Genomic DNA, 27,777 nt, shown 5'->3' on the forward strand with positions numbered 1-27,777 from the left:
CTCGTCCCAACCCAGCATAATGCATGAAAAATTGAGCATGTCATTGACGCTGTACGGAATTGTTATATGTGCCGAGTGTCTGCGGCCTCTCTCCGGGCGACTGTTTACAGTCTAGGCACGTCCCGTAATGGGGACCCCGGGGTTATGTGCACACACAATATATGCAACATTAAGGGCCAGTCTTGACTTTGGTTAAGGCTAGGGTAAACTTTTTAATCGCCCCGGCTTTAGAGTGCTGCTTCCCCCCGGCACCAGGCTGCGTCCTTTTTATGGATACGGAATGGAATGGCATGGGATTCTATGTGATTTTGGCCTCACAAATTGACGCTTTATGTTAATGCCATTAATTAATAAATGAAATATGACATTGCTGCTGGGCGGTTGCTGGTTCTTAAACCTGTTTATTAAATTTTAGCACGTAATAAATGAAAAGTTTATTATACGGACGACATCGAATGATATCCTTTCCGTTGCCACTTTGGCAGTTTTGGGGTTAAAACGTTGAGCTTACACGACACTTTTGCGGCTGACCGGCTTTCAAAGTTGAGACACAAATTGAATTGAATTGAATGGGATTTCGTTTATGGTTTCTTTATTAACATTTATCGCACTAAACTACTAATGATAAAGAGTTACAATAATGAGTTTTCTTCTAGCCGTAGGTGTTTTGTTTTTCTCTGAAAAATTTCACGTATCTAAATCATGGGCTGTATCCATCAGATAAAAATTTTTATTTAGCTACAAGTTGTACCTTAAGTTGGTTAGTTCTCTTTGACAAAACTTCTAATAGTTTATAATTTTATGTTTTTATTTGTGGCACATGGATATGCTTGTGTAGGTATTATTATTATTATTTTATGGTAAATTTTTGTTTTCGCTGAACACAAGTGGCGAAAAATTTTGGAGAGTGAAAATGTATTGAGTTGAAATTTATGCCTAATTTATTTAAATGCTTTTGAAAGAGAGAAAAAATGTTTTTAGATACATGTACTTAGTATGTAAATGTGTCCTTTTATTGCATTTTTATGGCAGTTGTTTTGGCTCGAGTCCATTTATATTTAGTGCTCGGTGAAGATTTCATTTTAGAATTTATACACAAAAGAGTTGAGATGCGGGAAATAGGTTTCATTTTCCAATCGATTGGGAAAACCTTTTACGTTTATATAATTGGCTTTTACAAATTTTCATTCAGTACACCACATATTGTTACAAAGTCTTTGTTATTTTTTTCTCATTGAATATTTTTGTTTATTTTTGTTTACGTTTACTATTTTAATTGTTTATTTTATTGCAGACTTTGTGTATTTTTTTTCATGTTGATTTATTTCCGTTTTCATAGTTTATGATAACTCCTCGTGTTATAAATTTCCTGTTTGTTAAAAGATTAACTTTTGTTTAGAGAGGGGTGCGCTGTTTTTTAATAAATTCCTAATGATTTACAAATTAGCATTCGTGGTATAATTTATGGTCTTTATTTGTATTTTTTTGTAATTTATTTGGGATGACCTCAGGGCCGACCGCATTTCCTCTGATAATTGTGCACTTCACATTTAAGTTCTCAATTAATTATGGCCATCATAATGGTTCTCATTATTATTTCATACGTTTCATTTCGATCGGAAAATAAGGCTCACTCACTCGTCGTGGCGAAAGTAATATTCATTTTCATTTTAATTTTATTCCATTCCGTTTGGCGTCGTTTGCATTGTTTTCCCCCGTTAAACGCCTCTTAATTATGCAATATACAAATATATATGTGTTATTGAAAAATAAAGTAATTCGCCGACACAGAAAACTCGGCACTTGACACAGCAGGACAATTCCGCCGTTCGTTTCCTTGGGGAGCGAGCCCTGTAATTGGATCGACTTAATATCCATGTACATATCTTTAAATATATATATGTATATATATTGGTAATCGGTATTCGGTGGTTAAATTGTATGCACGTTTATAAAATGGACCATTTAAGAAGTTTGTTGGATTTCTGTTCGTTTCTTACTTCTCTCAGCTCCGCTCTATTGAAAAATCTCATAAATATTTATGCATTTTGGCCACAATTTGAATACTTTCTAATGTCTTATTTCTTATTCGTTTTTGTGCTGGTTGAGACATTGGTAAAGCTTTTCTGTCTGTCTGTAATCTCTATAAAATATTAATATTCTAATGAGTAAAAATTTCATCCTAGCTTAATGTCTGTATAAAAGTTTAATGTTTTCTTTTTTAACGAGCGCACAAATTCATAGAGTGTTGTGGGTGTTGTGGGTATTCAGTTACACCTTCGACTTCATTCAGTTGGAGTTTTTAACTTTACATTTCTAATATAGCTAGTACGACAAAAGACTAGAGGAGATCTGACAAATTCTGCATGCGATTCACGTAGCCGTGTGTGGGTGTGTGACTATAATACCAAAATATAAGTCTATAGGACCCAATTGTTGCGGGGAATATTTCACATTTTTATGGGCTTAGTAACACTCGGAAAAATAGGTCTTCTTTTTTCAAATAGATTCAATACTTCTCTAGATTTTTAATTGGTTATATTTAAATTCTTAAATATTTTGCAGTAGTTATTAATTTCATACATATACTCAATATTTTTCTAAACTTGAAACCTGAGATTAGAAAATTAAAACCATTTAAGAGTATTATAGTTTGCAGGACTTTTAAATAAAATAGTCTTCTTTAATAAAGTAAAAAATATTTTTCTAGCTGGCATTTAAACTAATAAATTATGTAGTCTAAGGCCATAATTTTTCCGAGTGCACTTTTCACCGCCTCTTTTCTTACACGGACGTGGTGATTTGCTCCACAAACTGCACGGCTGTGGGTCGGCAGAGGGATTGGGAGCGCTTCAGCCGGCACTGTGGATTGCTCCGCATTGCCGAGCAAGCACCACCGGCCCCTAAGCTGCCCGCCTCGCCACTCCGCTGACGGTGGGTGGGGGTCCTTTGTAACGAGGCATAGGCATGTGGCACGTAGATGAACTCCCGCGTGGGTCCCGATCCCGGTCCCTGTCCCAGACCCGGAATGGTGGTTCCCGAGCCGTGCCGGCAGTTACACTGCTGTGACATCGTGGAGAGACCCTCCGGAACGCTGCGACTCCGGGTGGAGTGGGTGGTGGCGGTGGTGGGTCCGTAGGTGGTTGGATTGTTATTCGGACTGCTGCAGGTGCATATCAATGGCTGTCTGTCCAGGGCCGGGGACCTGCAATGGCAAGTCAATTTCCAAGGTTTAGGCCAGAGTGTGTCAACACGTGGTATGTGGCATGAGTGTGGTATGAGGGCGCTATGAGTGTGGCATGTGTGTGCGTGGCAAAGTGGCAAAACAGCAAAATGGTAGAACGGCAAAATGGCCAAAGTGTGTAACGGCATGAGCAAGTAGGCGACTCCAAGAGCCGCCACGAAATTGATTGTCTTTCTAGGGCTTCCCGGCCTGATTGCCGTTGATTGTTTTGTTCTCGGCGGGAAATCTTTTAATTGGTTTTTGATTTCACACAGATTTGCGCACTCGATTTTGTTTACTTCAATTTTCGCCTATTTCGGATACATTTTATGCAAATAAATCTATTTTTGTGGCCAATGAAATTCAGGATTTTAATTGCTAAGCCATCGAACGAAAAGTCAAATTAAACATTGGCCTTTTTTCATGGCCATTATTAGCATAGAAAATCAATAGCTCACAAATAAAATTTCATTTAAAATCATCGATGAAACTTAAATTTAGATTATTGCCTGACTAATGATTTTTTATTGCCGTGGCATTTATTTAAGCTTTAATTTTCACAAAATAATAAATTATTGTCAATGTAATGGAAATGGAAATGCAACCTTTCAATAAAGTCGTAAAAATACTCTTGGTATGAAAAAATGTCTGATGAATTATTTATTTTAAAATGTACAATAAATAAACTGGAATTTGTTACCTCCTGAAAAAATATATCTATATATGCTTATCTGTTATCCCTAGTTTTTGCCCTTTTAGCCTTTTTAAGCTGCTCGTTCTGATAGCAACTTAAAATGTAAAACATTCACCAGGATATTTCAAACTGAACTTTGATTTGCTATTCAATTACAGCAGAAAGGAGCAGGACTTAAGCTGTTCGTTGCACACGGGAACTGGACACACGGGGTGCGATTAGGGATCTCCATGGCTGACTGCCGCCTGTCTACTTACTTGTTGCTCTTGTGGCAGCCCAGTTCGTAGGTGCTGTGCCAGCTGCAGTACATGTTCTGCGCCTCGCAGCAGTTGTGCTGCTGGATGAAGGACAAGCTGCGCTGCAAACGCTTCCCCATCCTGGCTCCAATGCTGCCTTGTCCCAATTGATAGGCTCCTCTTACCTGCAGAGAGAGAAAAGTAGGGGTTTATTCTTTCGAAAGGGTAATGAAACCTATAATAAGTCGTTTGCAAAAAATACATTTACTTAAAAACTTTATAATATATTTTGTTTATTATTTTTCTGAGTGATTGAATACCTGATGCTGCTGCTGCTGTTGTACATCCAGATTGTGGCAGGCCAATTGCTGCAGGTGGGAATGTTGCTGCTGTTGCTGTTGCTGGTGTTGCTGCAACATGTGACGCTGGCAATAGTTGGTCTGCAGATAGGGTTCCATTTGATTGAGGCTAATGCAACTGCGACTGAGGAGATCCGGTGCTGGGTACTCCCCGTAACCGTAGTCCAACGGAGGCAGGTGTGGGCGGTGCTGGCGCGCGGATGAGTGGCGGACCAGCATGGGCGTCGGTAAGTGACCATTTCTGTGCTGATAATGATGATGCATCTGCTGCTGTTGCTGCTGCTGATGATGCTGCTGCTGATGCTGCGGTTCGCTTATGAAAAAGATAATAATTCCCGAGATAGCCGCTGCCGCCGAGCATATATAGTAACCAGCTCGACCGTATTTAAGGGAGTAATCATTCAGAAACGATGTGAGTGGCACACTTATCAGCACAGGAACCGACTCCACGCCACGTATGAAACCTTTTAAAGGAAAAACATAAGCATTACGGAAGCCATTAAATCAATAATTTAAATTTTTAAAAAGCCCACAACCACTCACCCCAGGCCTTGGAGAAGTGCTTCAGCTTAATGCGTTCAAGGGCCAAAATTTTGAGGGAGTACTGAAAGCCACCCAAGCCTATGCCGTACAGCCAGCTCAGTATGCAGAGTCCTGTGTAGCCCATGACAAAGGACAGAAAAAGGATAGCCAAGGCCACAATGGAGATAAAGAGCTACAGATGAGAAAACAAACAAAATTAAACAAACTTTGTCGGAATAAGGGCAAAAAAATAATGGTCCATGACTTGCCTGGGTGACAATCTTCGTATTGATCACAAAGTGCCTAATCACAAAACAGCGTCTAAGCAGGGCTCCGGCTATAACCACACCCAGGGCCATGGAAATTCCTAGGAAAGTTTGCAGAAGGACCAACTCCTGTACGTCAGAGCCCTGCTCGGCGGCGTTGAGGGCCTGTGGGGGAAATAAATCAAATAAATTAGTAACAATACCCGGTACTATGGTAATAAAAAGTTAGAGAGAAACTAATGCTTTCTTTAAGGATAGAAAGACTTAAGATTCTTTAAAGACTAAAGATTCTTTATTAAATGCATTATCCTTAAAAGCACTTGGCCAAATTATGAAGATAAATTGAGTGGTAAACGCACCATTAGGAACATGGGTGTGTAAATGCCAAAGGAGGCCACGCTGGAGGTCATAAGTAAAATTTTAACAGTCACCGACTTCAGTGATGATATGTCCAAAAATAAGTATCTAGGTGTGCTCTCCACCTCCTGGCTGAGGATTGGTTTCTTCTCTCGCATCTGGAAGGCAACAAAGTTCACATTTTTGGGCACGATGTGGGAAATAAACTTTTTATTTTTCGGGGACTGGCTCACCTTTTTGCGCTGATTTTTAAGATGTTGAATGGCCCGGCGCTGGGGATGGTAGAGGGAGGCGGGCCGGTACATTAGGCCCATGAAGAAGCTAAGGGCCGTCAGGGCTGCCACGATTTGGAGGCCGAGGCGCCAGCCGGCCTTGCCCACGCCCTCCTTCAAAATGACGGAGAACAAAGCGATGCCCACTCCCTCACCGGACATGGCCACCATCTCGACGAATTGACGGCGCCGCTTAAAGTAATTGCCCAGCATCACGGTGGATGCCTCCCGGACCATGGCCACACCCACGCCGAAGACGATGCCTGGGGATGTGTTTTGAATGGTGTTTCTGTTAGGCGCCTTCAAGCTGGATGGCTTACGGGTGGCTTTTCACTCGCTTGCCTTGCTACATTGAGGGAAAACCACCGACAAATAAATGTGGAAATCGAATTCCTCTTTTCAGATTTTGCCCAAGATTAAGCGCTCCTTTAATTAGTCTTGTTCCCTTTTCGATTGAGGGGAGTGTGAGACTTGATGTTACAATATAAAAAAGTCGATTGGTTTTCCCTCAGTGCTGTGGAGCGACTTCCGGTGCCGACTAACTGGCAGCTGGCAGGTTATTTATTTATATATGTACTATATACGCACCATAACTGAAAACAACCTGGCCAAATTCCGTGGCAAATGAGGTGAACAGTATGCCCAGGGGCATCACCAGGCCACCCACAATGGAGAGGAGACGGATGGAGCGTTTACGGCAGAGGGACACCACAAACGATGTGGCCACCATGGAAACTGACCAGCTCAGGGCACCCAGCAGTTCTGTGGAAAGTGAAATTAAGCTCTTGAGTGATAATATTTTAAAGCGGAAAAGTCAACTTGACGAAGGTCGTGAGGGCAACTTATTGATGGCAGGTGGGTATTAACACGTTTTAGGAAGGTGTTGGCTTTTCGTTAATATTTTAAAATGTTTTCGGTAGATTTACGTCAATAGATAGACAAGAGTTTAAATGGTATTTATAAACATCATTTATTAAATGAATAAATATAGTTAAAGAGAAAAGCAATAGTTGCATTCATGCCATATAAAATATGAGAATTATATGCAAAGACACGCATTTGTTTGAAATATTAACACTATCCTGTTTACAATTTAATCTCAGCCTGTGGTCGCTTTGAAACCATAAACTAAATTCACACTATTCTTAAATTATGTCGGCACTGTCAAGTGCCAATGAAATTTATGCCAAAGTCCACACCTGAAAATATGTGTACACATGTGGATGTGTGTATAATTGAGGCATTTGCATTTTCAAACAAGCCCACAAACAGACTGACAAACATTTTGATTACTCTCGATGGGTGGTAGAGGTGCAGATGCAGGTTAGGAGGAGGTCCTCCGACTCACAAATGGTCAGGAAAACTAAAAAGGCAAAACTGGAAAATAACAACAGGCTACGTTGTCTTTGATAACGCATTCCGAACAAGGACATACCAGACCAATGCTCCCCTCCATTGCTGTCTTTGAACTCACCTACTCCACTGGCATTATGCAAATACTCAACAGCATAGAACAACAAAAGGCCGTAGCTTAGCTGCAGTCCTGTGGTCAGGACGTGGACAAGAAAGGACACACCACAGATGATCCAGCCCCAGCCACCGTCGGGATAAAAGTACTGAAAATACAAAAACCGAGACGCACAAAGAGGGGCAATTAAAGTTTGACAAGCACCAGAAAGAAGGTGGTTCCACGTTGGGCTATAGGTGGGGTTTTCCCGAAAGGGCTCCATCCGGTTCTCACCTGTCTAATGCGTGTGGTGTCCACGCCAGTGCGACGCAGCGCCGGGATGTTCCGGTGCAGCAGGTGGAACTCTCGATCGGCCAATCCGGGAAACGCCGAATCCTCCTCGTCCGTAATGTGGCTGGGATGGGGCGGCGGTGGTGCCTGGAGCGCGTGATGGCCATCATAGCCTGCGAATGGAAAAACAATCGAGAGCTGATTAAATGATGGACGAAATAGCCTGGTTTCTGTCAAAGCGCTCTTCTGTCAGCAAAAATTAAACACTTGAATATAAATTTCCATTAATAATTATTTTCGCTTTTAGTTGGCCCAGTTTTTAGCCAACTTCGTCTAAAGAGCCAATTTCCGTTCTGGCCACAAATTGAATTTTAAATTTCCAGGCATAGTTTTTCCCAAACTAGATGCTCACTTTCTAGATGGCCAGGAAATAAATTTGCAAGTTAAGTAGGTGCTGGATTTTTTAATTGCCCAATATTTTATGGCTTCCTTGTTTAGTATATATATTTTTTAAGAGTGTACTTACCGTAGTAGCAGCCGCCGTTGGCCAAAAGGGGCTTGCTCCTTTGTTGGTGGTGCTGCTGGTGGAGCTGCTGCTGCGACTGATGGTACCAATTATCGCAGAGGCAATATTGCGGCGGGGCATATTGGTGGGGGTGGTGCTGATGCTGTTGCTGGTGCTGGAGGTGGTGGTGCTGCTGAAGGTGCTGCTGCTGTTGTTGTTGCTGCTGCTGATGGTGGGTGGGCATGGGGTTGTACATATAACAACAGCCATTCAAATTGGGATTTGCGTAGCGTGGGGGTGGTGGGGCTGGCATTACACCGCCGCTTACCCCAGAGCTTACAACCCCACCTCCAACTCCTCCTCCTCCTCCGTGTCGGCTGCAGTGGGGCAGTTGGTGCTGCTGCTGCTGCTCAATGGTGGGCAATGTGGCATAGCTACCAAAATTGTCACAATGCCGTTTGCTGGGAAAGCGCGGTAGAGTGGGCGGTGTTGTGGTGTTAGTGCTGGTGCCACCTCCAACGCCTCCACAATGGCGGGTGGGCGTGGCCGTGGACTGCATTTTCGTTTGCTCAGCAGCAGCAGCAGTAGTGGCTGTGGGTAAGTGGGAGAGCCGGGGACATGAGACCCACCAGGCCAATGGCTGATTATTGAAACGGCACTCGTGGCACAAATAGCTAGGAGTGTGATTTAAATCCTTTTCTGCCTTCGGCTGGCTCGTGTTGTCCTTTTGAATGGTTGTGCTGTTCTCAATGGCGTTCGTGTTGGTGGTGCCTGTTTCCTGATGTTTCCCTGTGGTTTTCGGGTGCTCACAGCTCAGATTGTATCTTCGTCACAGCGCACATTTGTTGCACAGCACCGGACTCCGTTGTTTGGGCCTCACCAAACTCGAATATTGTCGCTCTTCCAAGTTAATCGATTGATCGCGATTCTTCAAATTCCGTTGGCAGGAATGGTGGTTGCTGGTGGTGGTTTTGGCGGTGTTGCCGGTGCTAATATGGGTGGTGCTGCTACTGGGTAGTAACTGGGGACAGCTGCCATAGAGCGCCGATGAGGTATTCGATAAGCGGCGATAGTACGGAATCCTATGCTCCATATCATCGCCCCCAACAGCCGAAGATCCGAATCCCAGTCCCAGTTCCAGTTTATACGGCTGGCTTCTTCCGGGGAGCAGGCAGGAGATGATGCTCCGGTTATCTCTACTATCACTGCAGTTGCAATCACATGTGCACTGGATGACCATTGTTGTACTCCGCTCCCCCCCAAAAAAAGTGTATTATATATCCTTTTAGTTCCTCGACGTGTGTATTAGTGGTTATCTGTGTGCCAATGTCTGTGTGTGGTGTGTGGGCGTGTGTGGATGTGGTGAAGTCTTGTCAACTTCAGTGCCCGCTGTTGCTGCTGCTCCTGCTGCTGCACATTATTTTCGAGTCTGAGGTCTCGGTTACGGTTTTAGGTTTTCGGGCTTCCGTTTTATATTTTCCGTTCTAGGCAGCCACCGCCGCCACTGTCCGACTGAATCCATTTGGGGCCATCTCCAACATTTTCAAGCGAAGCGCTAAAATGTGTTACCACACTGAAAAAATAACAAGATATGGGGATTACTATTTATTTATTAGGTTTTTGGTTCTGAATATTAGGTTTTTATAGTAGTTTTTTTAGAAGAATTTGTATTTTCCAAGTCTTGAGTTTCTACAATTATAATGAGTTTTACTCAAAAATCTAAATCAGGATTTCTATTTCAATTGAATTACATGGAAAAAAATTTCTTCCACATGTCGTATGATAAATAGATGTTCTAAAAAGGTTTACAGGGCGTATACGTAATTTCTTCAGTTACATTACTCATACGCCATGTTGGCTAATTTTTATTATCCACTGTTTATTATTATAACATACATACATATACTATTTATACTTTTCTTTTCTTTTTTAAAAATAACCTTTGCCACTGAAGAACAATAAATTGAAGTTATTTTAACAATAACAATATACACAAAACTAAAACACAAAATATACACAAAACTAAAAGTATACAAAAATAATCACAACTGAATAATTTCTCTTAAAAATAAATCTAAAAAAAACTTCAAAAGCATGTCTAAAAAAAAGGCAGCTGTCTTCATAATTGCCGAAATTCGAAACAAAAACTTAACCTTTTTTGATCATTTCTTTCATTGCTGAAGAGAATGGAAAAGAATTTTGTGAATATGGAATATTTTTAACAATTTATCAATTTTTTTAGTGTGCTGACAAAACCCGAAACGAGCACATTGGGAACTGGGAACTTGATATTGATAGAGGCGGATTGTGGGTGGGTGGGTTCCGGTGGAGAAAAAAGCGAACGAGTGGGCGAGAGTCAATAAATAAATCAAATCAAAATCAATTTGTTTACTCTACACCAGCACACAAAACAAGAAGCATATGCAATGCATAATTCAATTTGTTGTTCAATTGCGTGTATTTCAATTGCCTGCCAGCCAAGTTAGACGAGTGCGCCTCTAAGGGGGCTGTGATGGAGGAGGTTCGGTGGTTCGCACAGTTATAGAACTTAGATGGGTGAAACTTTGCGGTCACTGTGGCAGAAGAATTAGGGCAAATTGTTGGGCCACCACACCCACAACTACTTCAAATGTGGCATTTCATATAACACATTTATGCGGTAAAATATATTTTATTTGCTTTTTTACTAAATTGTTTAATATTCTCGATGGAAATCAACTTGGAATTTATGTGTGAAAAGTAATTGTCCCCCAAAGGAATTTGCAGCTAGCATGTTTATTTAAATATTTGCACTATATTGCCAAGAAATCTAAAGATTGTGACAGTTGAAAGAATAAAACTTTAAGTTAGAGCATCCTTGGTCAGTTTAGTTCAATACAAACCCTTATCAATGTCAGGCAATGCGGAAAATTAATGTGAAACCATTTATTAAATTTATAGCTTTGGAATCTATGTGGCAGGCAATTTAGTTGAAAATAAATGGAAACTTTCTCTAAATGATTAGCTAAACAAATAGAAAATATGAGGAAAAGTTCCCAACTTGATTAAAACATAAATTGAATTTTTCCTGAATAGTTAAATATGATTGAAGGGACCTCCATCAAAAATGTCAAATTAAGAAGCTGGGTGGAGGGTGGTACTCACAATAAACGATACCGCCCTAAAATAGAAAGAGCTTATCCATGTTTTAATTAACAAAATTAAACACTGCCCTAGAGGCCAAGAAGTTAAGAGCCAAGTAATTTCTGTTTCTGAAAGCTGTTGTTTGTTCTTCAGGATTCATGATCTCCACAAATCAAATTTTCTTTCTTTAATAAATGACTCTGATTACTTGCTTTTTACGCCCAGGATTTTCAAGAAGCTACAATGGAACATCGAGTACCGACCACCCTCGATACGAAAACTCCCGAAAATTGATTGATTTATGTCTTTATCGTTGGACTATTTCTCCATTAAGATTCTGCCATGTGGCAGGAGGAGCGATGGTATCATTTAGATTAGTCCAATGTACCATTCAGGGGCTATAAAAATGATAAATGATCTCAAAGGAAGCACACAAACAAACAAACAACCAGGACGAGTAAATCCAATGGAAAAGAAAACAAAGACTCCGAGTGGGAAACTTGCATCATTTTGCATCGGAAAAAGTTTGCCACACTAACGGCAAGTGTGGAAAGTGCAACATGGCCCAGTTATCCAGTTTTATGGCCCCCGAACATAACGATTTAGCCAAAGAGAATTTCACAATGCACAGAGGCGCATTTAAATTGATTGTAAGCAAGTGAGGAGGAAACCGGGAAAGCATCCTGGGAAGCAGTCCTAGCCAGCCGAGAAAAGGAAGCCAGCCGGCAGTTGGAGAAGGATACGGTGGCGAAGGCGGTGGCGGAAAAGGAGCAACATCAATCAAAAAACCCGCTGCAATATGGAGCCCAGCAGGTGGTTGGCGTTTCCTCAGGATGACGCTACTACTATTACCTGTGGAAACATAAAATTTAACAACATTGTGCCAGAGAAAGCAAACAAGCTATACATAACGATATCCTCTGTTATCCGCTGGGCTACAAAGCTTTCTAGATGCACCGCAAAAAATGGTGCTTTTCAGGAGAATATTTTGGAAAAAATTATACAGAAAGAAATTTTAAAACATTCTGTCACAAGATCTAACAAAAACATTCGCATTTTCACAACCTAATTCTTTTTTTTAACAAGAGAGGAAAAATGTCACCAAAAAGAATTGATTGACTTGCCTAAGGACACACAAAGGATGTCAAAAATGCTTCATGTCGCCCGAGGGCTTAAAGTTCGTGGTAAAAATTATTTTCGAAAGAAAAATATAAACCACAAAAATTTGCTGTGCATCCGAAGCAAAAAAATACAAAAACAAAAATATTATTGCACTTTACTTTATTCGGGAGCGGACTTTTCACAGCATTTTCTTTTTTGCTGTTTGGGTTTCCTTTGTTGCTGCTTTTCCGCGCATTGCAATAATATCCTTAAATATCCTTTTGGACGGCATGAACACAAAAATGGATCGGTCGCGCGTCAGCAGTTTTATGCTCCTCTTTAAAATGCAATATTAAAATGTGAGAGTGCCGGCCATGATGTAAACGATTTCAATATGAAGCCACTCGCTCACCCACTCAACCGGCCCTGCCTTCGACACCTGACCCTTGACCCCACCCATTCGCCCACAACACCTTCAGCCGGCAGACGAAGTGTTGACTTAACTGGTCATTGACTTTACAAACTTTATGCTGCAGTCAAAATTAAGCAGTCCGTTTCGAAACTGTATGACAGCTGACAGTCGGCGGACAGGATTAACTTTTAATCGACCTGAAGTGGTTGGCGGCAGTCAACCGGCACAAACAAAAATAATCTCAACTAGTTGGTCTTGTCGTGATTTCATCGGTCATGGAAAATAATTAAATACTGCCCACTATTGCAGCGTCAGAATAATTAATAAAATATCGAATTGATTTTAAAGGAGCTAGGAAGTTAGACAGAGTCTGGATTTAATTTGATTTGTTTATCGTGAAAAAGAGAAAATGCAATTTGCATAAAATCTGTCTGAAAATCAGACAGATGTGTTAGAAATTAAATAAATGGAGTTTGCAAAATTAATTATACGAATGCAGAAGGTATGGTTTTGACTTTCACCAATTTTTATTTAGCTTTGTTTCTCATACTTTTCTACAACTTTTTTTTTGGTTAATATTCCCTTACCGAAACGCACTGTAAGCATCCTATGAAAGCCAAAATCTGCCCGTGTGGTTGTGTCAAACAAAAAAAAAAGAGCAACTTTTATTTATAAGGGGGCGTGGCGCAGTGGACAGAAGGTGAGATTTAACTGGAAGCCGGGTCAGACTCGGGTCGCTCGGTTTACTTTGCTGATTAAACATATGCGCCAACATCACTGCCGTCCTGCACCAAAAAACGAGCCCCAAACAAAAAGCTAAAAAAAAGATGATCAGGGGATGGGTAAATGCGATGGCTGAGCCACATAAAATTTATTTAAACTTTTACCCGCTGACGGTTTTCAGTGCGGTGTTTGGTGTGTGCCGAGTTTGTCGCCCCGACCGGTCCCAGTGCCAGATAATGGGTATCATATTGCCTGGGGGTTTCACATTTTAGTTGAGCTTGTTTTTCTCCTTTTTGCACTTTGCATTGTAATAAACACACGACAATATGCGAACAGCAGCAGCATCAGTGGCAACAACATAAACAGCATCAACACCCTTAAATGAAATGCGCGAAGCCAGGACCCAGAAGCGAAGATAATAAAACCGACGGCAACTTTGTGGTGGTCGTGTTCCAATTACAGTTTTCTTCTTTTGGCCAAAACCGCGGGTGGCTCAGAGCTCTGAGCTCAGTCGCAGTGCTTATGCGGCTGTTAAAATTGTTAAATAAAATCCTGACCCACTGGGATTAAAAGTCGCTTGTATTTAATTTATTGTCCCTGCAACCAAAGTATGAGAGGATAATGGCCTTTAAAGTTTAACCGAGGTGTTTAATAATTTTTTTAATCCAAAAGTTTCAACTACAATTGAGCATTTATCTTTCCAATTGCGCAATAGAAACTTTTCGGCCACCGAAATAACATAAAAATGTTTACAAACGTCAATACTCGAAACAGTTTTGAACAAGTTTGGCCAAACAACTTTTCCAACTAGACTGTATCGAAACTGTTTGCCAGAACACACTAGCCTGGCTTTCGTCCTTTCTTGCCATTTCTTTTGCCATATGCACTTACAACTTTTATTTCGCCCAAAAAAAGGGTACGAAGTTTGATGTCTTTTTGTTGGGATATACCATACCATACTATACTATACATGTTGTTTGGGAGAAAAGGTCTTGTGTATCATCCGACTGTCTGCCTGTGTGTGGGTGTAAGGAAATTTTCGGGCAATCCCCAGAGTAAAATAATTTGCAATGCCCGCCCGTGGCAAAAGGATATATTAATACTTTTTCATTTAGTTTCCCGACTTTCCACTCGTCTCCTAAAGGAAGGGAAAAAACTTTCCAACTTGACCATTTCTTGCTCCGTCTGGCGATAACTTTGCGCATATTTTATGTCCAGAGAGTTTTGCAGTGTCGGCTAATGGATTTATGTTTTTAGCCAAATTACGAATTGAACCGTACACGGCATTAAAACGGTGTCCCCAATAAGCCAATTTTAAAGGGTACTTCCCGTAAATAATCGGTTTAGGTTTGGAGGGCTCATCCTTATCAGTTCCTGGGAGCGCTCTTCCTGGGAGAACCCAACTCAAAAATCCCATCACAAGTGTAATTAGGTTTGCCGTTAGCGTCAGCCAGACATAAAAATTAATATTATTTTCGATATACATTTTTAATGCTAACCTTGCTGAGACCTCAGAAATTAACCACACCAAATCAGGGTGTCCTCGGTTGGGTGGGTTTTTTGGTATTTTTAGGGACTGAGACTGTGATTTCTGTATCTCTTGGCAGGCGTGAGCCGCATCATAAAGGAAAAAGTTAAGCCCTTCTTAGCTGAAAAACGACACTTCCGTACATCTAGGCCCGAGGAACGGAAAAGGGATGAATGACGGAGCGGAAGTCAAGCATCGTCTCATCTCGTTTCGGCCCGGCCTAAAAACAATGAAAATTACAAGGCGTTCCGGCGTGCCGGCGTGTGGAGAGAAATTCGCAACAAATTTCCTGAGTCGTGCTCCTTGCTTTATCAACATCAGCTTAAGAGTTAAGATTGCACAGAGAATAAAATGTTGGAGAAACTAAAAACCAAATATTACCCACCAATTAAAAATAACTTTGAATTAATTCCACATTTCCTACGTCATCTAAAACTCATTTCCTAATTCACCCAAGCTATTAAAAACTTAAATATTCATTTAATATAATTTATGACCAATAGGGCTGGGAAAAGTAAGCCCCAAAAACCGAACGACACTTTTTCTTTCCGTGGTATGGTGACCCACATAAACGTTTTTATTATTGGCTTCTGGGCTTCCCAAAAAAAAAAAAGTTGGGAGGACAAAAAAAAGGAAGAGAAAATAAAAATAAAATGGGGTCTTAGCCCAGATGTGTGTTTGTGCCGGAGCGGAGAATCGAATTAGCATGCGAAATCTTTTGTTTGACTAACAATGTGTCAACGTGTGTGACGAGTCAACGTTAGTCTCTGTCAAGCTCATCGATGGCCCCGATGGGATGAAGTCGGAGCCAAGCCAGACATATCGCCATTAGGGCTCTGATAGAGCTGCCACAAAAGTCCTCCTCCTCGGGGGCAAACTGGGTGCCACAAGAATGAGAGCACCCCACTGCCACAGCATGCGGATAACCTCATCAATCTTTTCGACAACACTTTGTTCAAATTTTACAAATTGATTTTGCTTGCACTAAAAATTCAGCATCCGAACAAATGCAAAATGCAAAATACTAGTATGGGGAAAGTACAAAGTACAACAAAAAAAGGAAAAGTGAGAAATCCATTAAGTTCTAAAGCTCTTGGAGAATTATGAATGGCTCTTTGTGGGTATGAATGGAATTTTAGATGGTTATTATTCGGTTGGCCAGCAGTGTTCCCTGTGCATGTGCCTGACATCCTTTTAGCCGACCCTCCACATCCCTTACCAGGAGGATGTGAGCGTGCTTCCAGTATTCATCCATCGTCGGAACCGAACCGTTGGCCTGCTTAATTAATGTTCGTTTGCTTTGGATGTGTCCCGGCCAATCTTTGTTGACCTTTTGGCAAATGCAAGTTGAACCAGTGTGGCTAGGCCAAGTAGACTCAAACATTTTGTGCTAAATTAGCAAATGGCATAGTCAACATGGCCAACTTAGAGCGAAAGCAGAGCAGCCAGGATGAAAGGCCTGCTAACCCACAAATGTACGTGCAATGCCGTCGTTTCTGCTCCCCCTCCCCCTAACCCTCCCATTTCCACAGCCCCTCCCCCCACTTTCAGCAGCTTCCAACATCCCCTCCACCTACCTCGCCGCCTTCATCTTTAGTGCTGACACAAAACATAATGCCGGCGGGCAATGCTCTTTTAAGCACGCAGCTAGAATGGCGCCCACTGGGACACCGAATGCGGCTGACGGGGCACAGTGGTTTTTTTTATTTCATCAATTGTCCAATAAATATAGCTATATATTAAGTCTTTTCGCTTTAAAATCAGACCTTATTGGCCTAGATAAAGCCTACAAAGGTGTGAGAATTTTGTACCCCAAGCGGTTCTACATTTCTTAAAAAAGTGCTTCTAGCAAAAGGTAAATTCACTCTAAGATTTTGAAAATGTGTTCAGTGGTTAGATTTTTATTAAAATTAAAATGAAACCGTTTTTATTTAGAGAGGTTTATCTGAAAAATATAAAAAATATAGATAGGCAATTTTGTTCACGAGTTTTGGTGCAGATTGTTGGAAAAACTAATAAAGTATATTGTTCCTCCCAATTGAATTCGAGGTAGAGATTTTCATAATTTTATTTTATATCATTAGAATTTCCATCATTAATATGTTGAAAATGTAAAATAAATCTATTTTAAAATATTTTATCATAAAAAATCATCTATATAATATAAAGTAATTTAGTTGAATAAAAATATTGAAAAATGTTACCCAAATAAGTGGCATTGCAAACTAGGATAGTTTAGCCATAAATCAAACCATAAATCTCTTTCGTGCCCACATTTTGTTACAGTTTGTTAATTAAATCTGTGCTATTCGGTGACTCATTAATACCTCAAATCAAATTACCAAAATTCGCTGGAATTCAGATTATCTAATTTTGGCATTTCGCCACACCCTCCATAGAATAGGGCCCACTGTCGGCCAAAACTTGCTAGTTGGGTGTCTAGCGAAAGTGCCTCAAATGCGCATAACAATGACGATTATGTATATACGTACACTATATATATATACAAATATATATATATATATATAAAGAACTGTGTGTCCTGGGAGCTCCCTTATGTGGAGAGGAGACCACCCGTTCTTCTGTGTAGGTGATGGGCTCATCAAAATTGTGACAAAAAAACAAACAGACACACAAACAAACAAACGAGGAAACGGGCTAACAAAAAGTTAAACAAAGCGACTGACAGTCGTCGAGTTTTACGCGGCTAATGAAAGGCATCAGGGGAGAACTGGCTGAATGGCAGACTGACAGGCGGTTTTTTAGGATTTTAGATAGGATCCACCCCGGGGCGCCTCGGGGAGCTCCCCTTGAAGCCAAACCATAAACGCCATGCTGATAACTTCTTTATGTCTAAGGCTAAGTAAAGACATTCCCACCGAGACAGACAGTGCCCCAAAAATTATGCCAAGGCAGCAGGAAAAGTGTGGCAGCAGGAGCCAGAGCAAGAGCACGAGCTGGAGCCCACAGGAGAAATTGCCAAAGAAAATATAAAATTATTTTAAATTGAAATTCTGTTTATCTGGCACAAGGAATCGTCGTCCTTTCGTCCTTCCGTCCTGCACACAGACCAGACAAAAATGAAAACGAGAAAAAAAACCACGAGCTAAAAATCCAGCACACATTGTGGCCAGGTCTCTTCCTTTTGGTTACTTCCTCCTCCGGCCCACCGCCCACATCCCTCCCAGCATAACCATCTGCCCCTATATTTGCCCCGTTTTGGGGTAATTCAATAAAGTGGAAAATGATGCTCGTCGTCAACGTAATTTGCTTTCGTGGTTTCCACAAATCTGCCACCATCCGCTCGAAAGGGACAGAAACAGCGAAAGACTTCGTTTTGAGGGACTTGAATGTCGTTAATCGGTTCTTCATATCACATCAAACGAAGGGAAGTACACTACCAAGCCAGGCCGTACCAGGCCGGGCCAGAAGAGGCTCAGCCATCAGCCAGACTCCGCTCGGCGAGTTGGCATCATCAAGTGATAAGTGCGGACAGTTCACGGAAGCGGGAGGTGGGTGGGTGGCTGTGAGGCGGTGCAGCATAAGTTTTCTGCGGGAAAGCCGTCACCTAGCATCAAGATTTCACTGAACACAAAATTTAATAAAAGGATTTAAGGAGAAAAAGTATCACGAAAATTGTACAAAAAGTTTAAAGAATTAAATTGGGAATATCATTTATAAACCAGATATCATAAAAACAATTGTTTTAAAACAAAGAACCAATTATAAAAACTCTAAAAAGCCAACAAAAAAATTGAGTCACGACTAACCTTTCCATAGGAGAAACAAAAAACTGTCAATTAAAACTCATACAAGCCATATTTATTTTTTTTCTCAGCCATAAAGGCTGTCAGACAATAAACTTTTTGTTCTCATAAATTCCGATAAAGTTTATTTAAATGTTAATTAAACAAATTCAATGAAATTTATGAATATATATAAATATCAGAGCTTCGATTAGGAGTTTAAAATAAATCTTATTAAATATTAAATAAAATCTAAACCGTTTTAGGTTTTTATTGATAGTTTGGTTAACTTATTTATTGCTTTATTTTTTTTTTAGTGCTGTTTTAGCCCGTCCCAGTCCTTCACTTAGCAGTTAGTTTGGGGAGCTAAGCTCGCAGCTTGTGGCTCAGCCTCGACTAAACTCAACTCAACTTGGCGCTCATCTCATCATCGTCATATGGCACACAAGTGGCAAGCGATGAGTATTTTTTTTTTTTTTTTTTGGAGGAGCCAAAGAAAACCAGGCGGCATGCAAACAACAACAGCAAAACCAACGACAACAACAGGCGCCACACAAAAGGCGATTGCGGCCAGATGGAGGGGGAACGAGGCTGTAGGGGGTGTTTGGGAGGTTGGTGATGGGTGGCTGGGAGGTTGGAGGCTTTGGGTGGCTGGAAGGAGCTGGAGGCTGGGCTTGTGAAACGACCCCATTACGTGCCAAAGCACTAAAAACAAGCCACACGAGGAAGCGTCACCACTCTTGGTGGAAAGGAGAGGAGAAAAGTGGTTGGGGACAAGGGGGAGTGAGGAATGGGGGGACAGGGGGCAGAGGCAGGGGCAAATATGGGATAGGGAAGTACAGCTGCGGTCAAAATACTATTAATATTGGCCAGTAATATTTAACAAAATATTGGCAAGGGTCTCAAAGGAAAATGCTCGATTTTAAGGAATCTAAAACCTTAAACGATTTAATCCTATCTCTAGACTAGAGATTAGTATTTAAATTAATCTCTTCAGCCTTATCCTCATAGAACCTTTGTAAACTAACACAATGGCCATAGATAAGATAATTCCCCAAGGAAAAACGCTGGATTTTAAGGAATCCAATATCCGTCTTGAAAGTAATTCTTTTAAAATATTGCAACCACTAAACCCTAAAACCAAACCCTGAAGCATTTGTCTCCTTAACACAATTGCCATCTTAAAATTAATATCCCCCCAAAAAAATGCTAATATTTTGACAGTAAATGTCGCAAAAAAATATTTCAGCTTGAAGAGAGTACAAGGCTTATGCGAGACCAGAGTCTGTACAAATATGAGAAACGAGCGATGCTCGTAAATTTTGTCATATTTTTTCGCTTTTCTTCACAGTATTTTTTTTTTTTGTTATTTTTCTGCACTTAAATTTTTGTTCGCTTTTCATTTTTGGAGAAAAGCAGGGAGTGGAGGGGCTTTTTACTTTTTGTTGTCATTGTTGTTGGTACTGTTTCATCGCACATTTTCATGTTAATGCCGGCAAGCTTATATTTTGTCCTTGTTGTTGTATTTTTTATGATTTCCTCGGAACTGGTGTTGGTGTTTTGTTTTTTTTAGCAGCCCATTAAAAAAATGCGAACGCACGCACAGTTTGACATGCACTTTTAATCGATTACGACTGCAAGGCTCACACTCACACACACTTAATCACGCACACACCCACACTACCACTACCCACACTACCACACCACAAAAAGTTCAGAAAAACTGGGAAAATCACAGAAGCACACAAAAAAAATTATTAAAAAATAACCAGAATGAAAAACAGCAAAAATTTGACTGCAATTTTCTTGGCACACGATTTTCATATTTATTTTTATTTTGTATGCCTGTGTGTGTGTGTCCCTGTGTGGTCGTGTCTGAGTGCTCCTGTATGCACGATTTTTTGGGGGCCATGTGTGTGCCTTGGTGCGTGCGTGTGAGTGAGTGTCTTTTGGGGCCTCTTGCTGATGACTGCTCCGCGATTAAAGTTTGCTTTTTGCTGCTTTAATTGAATAATAAATTAAGCGAATGGCACTCGGGCTCAAGGAAAAATGATCACAGAAAATTTGTTGGGGGAACCAAAAAGCCAGAAAAAAAAGTTTAAATAGCACAACGAAGACTTTTCTACTCTCCAGGTGAAAGTTTGGCAAAACGATAAAGGCCAAACTTCAAAAATGGAAACTTTTTGAGGTTAGAAGGTGGAATAATAAAGAATTTTTGTTCATAGCTTGCAACATTTTAAACAGTCTTCAAACTAAAAACTCTTTAAACATTATTTTAAATGTTGTAAATACTCAAAAGTCATAAAAAGAACTTTACTTCTATTGTATTTCCAGCCCTACAATCTCTAGATATCATCTCCAAAATAATGACACAAATATTGAATAAAATTTGCAGAAAATCTTTCTGCTTTTTCTCCACTTTTGTTTGCATTCAAATTAGTAATTTTCAATTAGAAGATAAGTCCCTTTCTTTGCCCAAGTATGCGCACATTTAAGTGAAAACATTCCAAAGGCTCTGTCTCCATGCACTCTGAAAATTCCATTTAAGCCCAAACATGGCCAACTTCGCCTTAGAATTCTTTTACATCTGTTCCAGTTTCTATTATGTCCTTCACGGCTATTGTTCTCCTAGTTGCTAGTTGCCAGTTGCACAATAAATGTATAATACCCTTTATTTTATTATTCAGCTTTAAAATTATTCTGCTCCTTGAACAGCAAGCTGATGAGCAAGAGAGCGAGTTAACTTGAATGTTGTTTGAAAATCAAGCTTCAAGGAGCACCGAGAAATAATAAACAAATCGCAGGGAAAACTTTTGCCTGCCAAACGAAGGACTGAGTAGTTGATGTAAAAAAACAAAAAACTTAAATACACATCAAGTTGAAAAAGTCATCAAAGCAATGATAATTGCAAAAACATTCACGGGTACCATTTCGAGTGGATCCTAAAATGGAGCAACAAATTTGCCAACATTAATGTAGAAGCATTTTGCAGTTTATGGACATCGAAGTGTATCTATGAGATGCATTGGTGGGGCGGAATGCCGTGGGGATGCTGCTTAGAGCTGCACATTTGCCAGATACGAGATAGCTGACAGATACAAAATGCATAAGCTGCTCAAAGTTTAATCGGTTTATGTGACAGCTGAGTGGGATTTCCCGGAGTGAGGGTGACACACTACTAAATCATAAAGGATTTGCAAGCCATAAACTGCCAGGACCAGGACCAGTACCAGGACCAGGGCCACTACGGAAAATAAAACGTTTTCCAAACTACGCAGCTCAAAAGCTGCATCAAGTGGCTGTCAATGCGTTTTTTCGGGAAAGCCCTTAAGATAAGATGCACTGGTGTCCGGTATCCAACGGCTTCTGAAAGAGACAGTGCCTCCGGGATTAAGCCACAAAAATGTTTGGGGAAAAGCAAACTAGAGAAGAACAATGATACCGAAGAAAACGCACCAAAGGACAATTAAACAATGCTCCTTTTTTCAGCAGTTGCGGTGGTGGAAAAGCTGGGAAAACATAAGCCCGGTCGAGGAAAACCCCCAGTGCGGTCTGTGCGGCTTGATTAAGAAGTTTTCGGGTTATAAATGATACAAGCGCCAACAAATTATTCAAACTAATTGGTTTAAACACAGCAGGGAATCCTCTACTTTAGGCAGGTTTGCCGAAAAGTTAATTCCCGAGGAAAGCCAAGAAATTTTCGGGACTTATTAGGGGCAAACAAGCAAGTTTCGAGAAAGGGATGGGAAAATGTGTCAATTAATTTCCAAGCAATGAATAAATGACTTGTTAAATTTTCAAGAGCCTTAAAGCCCAGAAGCCATTTCCTTAAAGAAATCCAAGACCTTGGACTTTAAGATGATAATTCATTCACGGAAATTGCGCCAGCAAAGTTCAGGAACAATCTTCATTAACATACAATTGCCAATCAGAAAGTTCCGACTCACTAAATTCGTTAAATCTCTCATTCAGCACAATTATTCAGAATTATGCAAAGTATCCTCACTCAGTGTCCTTCTCCTCTCGTTTAATTAGCTTGACGGCTTTCCCTTTAAATGTATCAATCAACATTGTAACCTTATATCCTTCTAGAAGTGAGAAACTCAACACCATTTCTTCTGCCAGTGTAAAGTTGAACTTTAAATGAAATCTTTATCAAACGGTGTAATAGATGTTAAGAAAGAAAGGAAAATCAAAACTTAATCCGCCGAAGAGTCCTGTAGAGTTGTGTAAGCAAACTTTCAGACGACTCTTCATTAGCATACACTTAACAATTTAAAAAGTTTTAAAGTCACTAAATTAGCGGGCGAGTCTTGCTCAATGTTTCGTGAGTTTGCCAGAAATATGCAAATTATCCTCACTTCATGCCGATGGCTTTCATCTAATTAGACTTTGTCCGAGAAAAGTTTCGCCAGGCAAGTTCACAAATTGCTTAAAATTGGAAATTTTTGTTGAAAGGTCAGGACACTCAACTCTCGATGACCAATATCACAATTCGACTCTCGTCCGAGTCCCAGGTCAGGTCACTTTGAGTCCTTTTATTTGGCTTTTTGTTTGTTGGTCCTTTTGAAAGATAAATCTTAATGTCTACCTAATCAATAAATAATTGGCATGTTCGGCAACATTCGAAAATATCCATTTCAGTGTAATCGAAATCCATAGACAAATCTCAGATAAGCCAATTGTAAACAAACGGGGAAAAAGGACCCACATCCTCGCACGTCCTCAGCTCGGTAGCCCGAAATTGTTTGAAACAATTTTTGAGAAGACTCCGAACGATGAAATGAAATGAAATACTTTCGATTGACATATACGAATTTTGTTGTGATGGAATCCATTGTTTACAGGACTCGAAATGAACTTGTTATTCGAGTGGAGGGCAAAACAAAGGAAAGAAAAACAAAAATAATGCATTTGTTTTTGTGGCATGAGCAAGGATAACTCACGAGGGGAGGTGGGTTAGGTTTTGTGTGGAGCTGAGCAGAAAAAAGGACGAAACAGGGCAGCTACCGTCAGCACAACCTCTCTCTCGTCACAAAATTTAATATTGTAAATGGAAATGGAATGTACAAATACACCACCAAAAAAAAGGATATTTTAGGTATGCAGTCCACAACTCTAGTCACGGTTTTGATTTCAATTGTTGGTTTAAAATATAGGCCACTAAAAATTAGGGCCACCCACAAAGTTTCGCTTAAATGGAATATTTTTCATTGTGTAGTGACAAGGCAAGTGGAAAATTCCGTGTGAAGTGTCCTGGCACTTAACCGTTCAATTGATTTTTGACAAACACTCCGATGCTCACCTTTCGCTGCCGTTCATGCTTGTTGCCACAGCTGGCGGCGAGTGTCAACATCAGAATGCCAAATTCGATTCGCGAAATCAAACTATGCAAATGAAGCTGTCCGAACGAACTCCAGTATCCTGCTTCCTCTCGACCTCTGACCTACGACCTCGCACAAATAACGAAACAATCAACCGAATGGCGTTAATCAAAACCGAAAGGTGGCCTGTCACTAAATGAAATAAATGTAAATTTCATAAATGAAGTAAACGCCACACCAGCCCCACTGCCGTCCCACTCCCGGGTCACACATCAGTTCACATCACACGCCATCAATATATCATCAATATTAAAATGCAATTACAGTCTGCCGCCTGCCAGCTGGCTGCCTGTTGGGGTAATCGCATAAAAAATTAACCAAAGAATTGCGCTAAATGTTTGCCTCGACTCGGTGGATACCTTGATTTCCTGGCGGCCCTCGTCCGCGAGTCCCTTCTTGCTATTTGGCCGCAGTTTTCCGCGAGTTTTCCTTTCCGCCCTTTCCCCGTCAAGTGCTCGCCTAAAAGTATGCCACACGTAGTGACGGAAAAACTGAAGCAACTCCGTCGGGTCTTGGCTTCTAGTCTGTGGGGACTTGTCCAAGGATAAGGATGAAATCTCCTTGCTATTTATTCGGTATCAGTAGCGTCCTAGTTTGTTCTCAGCGTAATTGTCAGGTTGTCACTCTTCAAGTTGGCTAAACTTGGAATTTAATAATATTTTTAATAGAAACTACACAAATCTTCCATCACGGGGAACTTTATGAAAACTTTTTTTGAATGCAAATCACACAACGAATCATAGTTGTTTTAAATTTTCATTAAACATTCAATAATTGAACACCTAGAGGGGAAACTTTTCACGTAGAGCTCTCGGCAATTCTGAATGTATGACTTTTGGCAGGAGTTTTCAAAGGAAACTCAACTTTAAACACTTTTCAAAGAGTTAAAAACTTTGTACGCTTTTGAGGAATATTTATTGAGGTAATATATTCTCCATGCCAGTACTATTTTAATTGCCATCATATTAAGTTTCTTGCAAAAGAGAATTTATAATATGATAGGCCTGTAAATTCCTTATTAAAATTAAAGTCAAACCTGTGTGTAACAGAAACCTAATCACATTAAGACAATTACTGATTGTAGAGCTCACATCTCCCGACCATTCATCCTCTTATCCCTTACCTGCCACTTGATATCTTAATAAATTCAAGCTAATCTCGAAAACGACCAGTGTCGCATTTCGGCTTCATGCAGCGGTAGACCGAAGAGAACCACAATTATTCGAATACCCCTTAACTAACCACATCCAGTTACAATTACCATTGCCAGAAACCATTACAATCGATTCAATATTTGTCAGGGAAATTGTCATTAATATATAACGACAGTATGCCGAGTGGAGCGTCAACTGCACAAGTGTTCGGTGTCCAATATCCAAGTCCCCTTTGGAGCTGAGTGGGTGTGTGTGTTTGGGCCCTGATTGCAGCCAGTTGGAGGCGCCAAGTGCCTGGCTAATAATAAAGATTCAAAAAATAAAAGCTCCGGCTCACACTTAATCTAGTTGGAGACCAGCAGCCACTAGCACTTTACTCTTTTCTCGCCTGATCCGGGCCGGGCCGGGACTGGCCGGGCCGCCCCTTTTTCCCCCTCAGGCTCTCTCTCGTCTTTTTCTCTTATTTTCTTTACACAATAAAAAAAAAATAGTAAACAAAGGTAACAATGTTACATTGTTAATTTTGCATTCATGGTACACACATATATGTTTATAATTTTTCAAGCAGAGGAGGAGAACACATGTCAAAAAGTTTATCATGAAAGGAGAATCATTTGTTTCGACACTTTAAAACATTTGTTTATTTTTATTTTTTATTTATTGAAATAAATTTGTGTTTTTATGGGATAAAATGAAAAAGAATAAAAAGCCCTTATAAAAAGTAAAATTTTATTTCTTTATACCACCTGTCTTTTGTTCTTGATAAAGTAATAAGGTGTTTTGTAAAAATTGTTTTTTAGGTATTTTAATTATTAATTTTCAATGTTAAAGCCATTGAATACTTAAATACATACTTATATTTTCTTATATTTAAACTCAAAATTGTATGTAAACTTTCATTTTGTAAAGCATAGACCGTTTTCTCGTGGAAATATTGAATAAATTTGCATATTTTTAGTTCTCACAGAAGGTAAAGAAATTATAGAGTCAAGAGTCAATTATTATTGATTAAAGTTAAGGTATTTTTCTTTCAGTGCCAACCTCTCACTAGAGCTTATGTATAATGCATGGCATCGGCATCGGCAGCTCTTGGCTTGTAAACGTTGCCGTAGCCAGGCAACGGCCAACAACTCTGACTGGTCTTAATCGCTGGCAAAGGAAAACCTGAGGAGCCCGGGCCTGGGGGGCCAAATAGGGGGACTCTGGGGTTGGGAAAACTGTCAGCGTCATTGCTGCTATTGATGTCCGTCCTCGCACTTGGCTTTTAATATTCAAAATAGGAAAAATCCCCCAACCAACCAACCAACCAGCCATACAGCCAGTCAGCCAACCAACCAAACAAACGAACCTAAAATCGCCGAATGCACGGAAATAACATTGCGCTGGAAAATGCCGCCGTCGGTGACAGTTGACGCAGGAATTTATATTTATATTTTCACAAGTGACTTTTCCTTTGTGGCCGGGCCAGCCTTGGTTTGTAAATTTTCCTTTTTATTTCATTTGGAATTTTTCTTTTATTTTTTATTTTTTGGTTTTGGGGACAATTTTTTTTTTTTTTTTTGGCGAAAATTGTCACACTGAACACATTGGAGATACACCAGAGACAAGCACTGAGAAATTCGGAGATGCGGAGGAAAAGAGACCGACCGACCGGATCGCGGATGAGAAATGCGGGAGAGACTTGCTCGTCGGGCAGTCGAAATTGAACTGAAACCGTTGCCGTTGCCGCTGACGCTGCCACTGCCACTAGCCAAGTGCGGCAAGCAGCCAAGAGACCAGACCGGCAACCACCCCCTCCCACCGGCACCACCTCCTCCTGTCGAACGCCCCCCCAACCTCTTTCACTCCCACTCTATTACACTCTCAGTTTTCCCGGAGAGCATGACTTTCTTCTGCGGTGGAGCAGTCAAAAAGAGAGCAAGACAGTGGCCGAGACAGAGAGAGCTAAAGCTTTTCCAGGCCCCCCGAAAAACCGAAACTGGAAAACTCTGTAAATTGTCGGCAAAAATTTGTAGTAACCATGTTTTTCCAGTCAAAGAGATGAAAACAACACAACCAAAAGCTTTTTACAACTTACACGGGAGAAAATGTGAGAATTGGAGAAAGAGAGAAATATATAGTCGGTGAGAGAGAGATGGGGGATGCAGAGATAGAAGAGGGGTTGACATTCCTCGAGTATAATTTTTGACTTGTAATTGAAATTTCATGGATTATTAGTTCACCCCCAGACTCAATCAACTTTCAAGGGATAATAAATGGTGGAATGAAAAAGGGAAATACTTAAGAGAAAATCTGTGCACCACCCACGGCCGCCACAGCCACCACCACCCTCCCCAGGAAACCAACTGTTGATTGAGGCCAGAACCAAATGTAGCTTTGGATGAAAATAGATGGCCGAGGGGATTCCCCTGTTTGGCCATTGGAATTTTTGCTC

The 27,777-nt window shown here is 40.6% G+C and overlaps 1 protein-coding gene across 1 annotated transcript; it reads right to left on the reverse strand.

The window, feature by feature from the left end:
* Positions 1-575: 575 nt before the first annotated feature.
* Positions 576-27,033, reverse strand: LOC108126066 (uncharacterized). The gene is given in 12 exon segments (XM_070277285.1): positions 576-3,205; positions 4,175-4,338; positions 4,474-4,976; positions 5,056-5,227; positions 5,304-5,465; positions 5,660-5,815; positions 5,891-6,192; positions 6,518-6,691; positions 7,404-7,545; positions 7,671-7,840; positions 8,194-9,745; positions 26,692-27,033. Coding segments are annotated over 11 exon segments (3,585 nt in total). The 5' UTR covers positions 9,413-9,745; positions 26,692-27,033; the 3' UTR covers positions 576-2,784.
* Positions 27,034-27,777: the final 744 nt, after the last annotated feature.

Source organism: Drosophila bipectinata, chromosome 2L (assembly GCF_030179905.1).
Source record: "Drosophila bipectinata strain 14024-0381.07 chromosome 2L, DbipHiC1v2, whole genome shotgun sequence".
Taxonomy (NCBI): Eukaryota; Metazoa; Arthropoda; class Insecta; order Diptera; family Drosophilidae; genus Drosophila; species Drosophila bipectinata.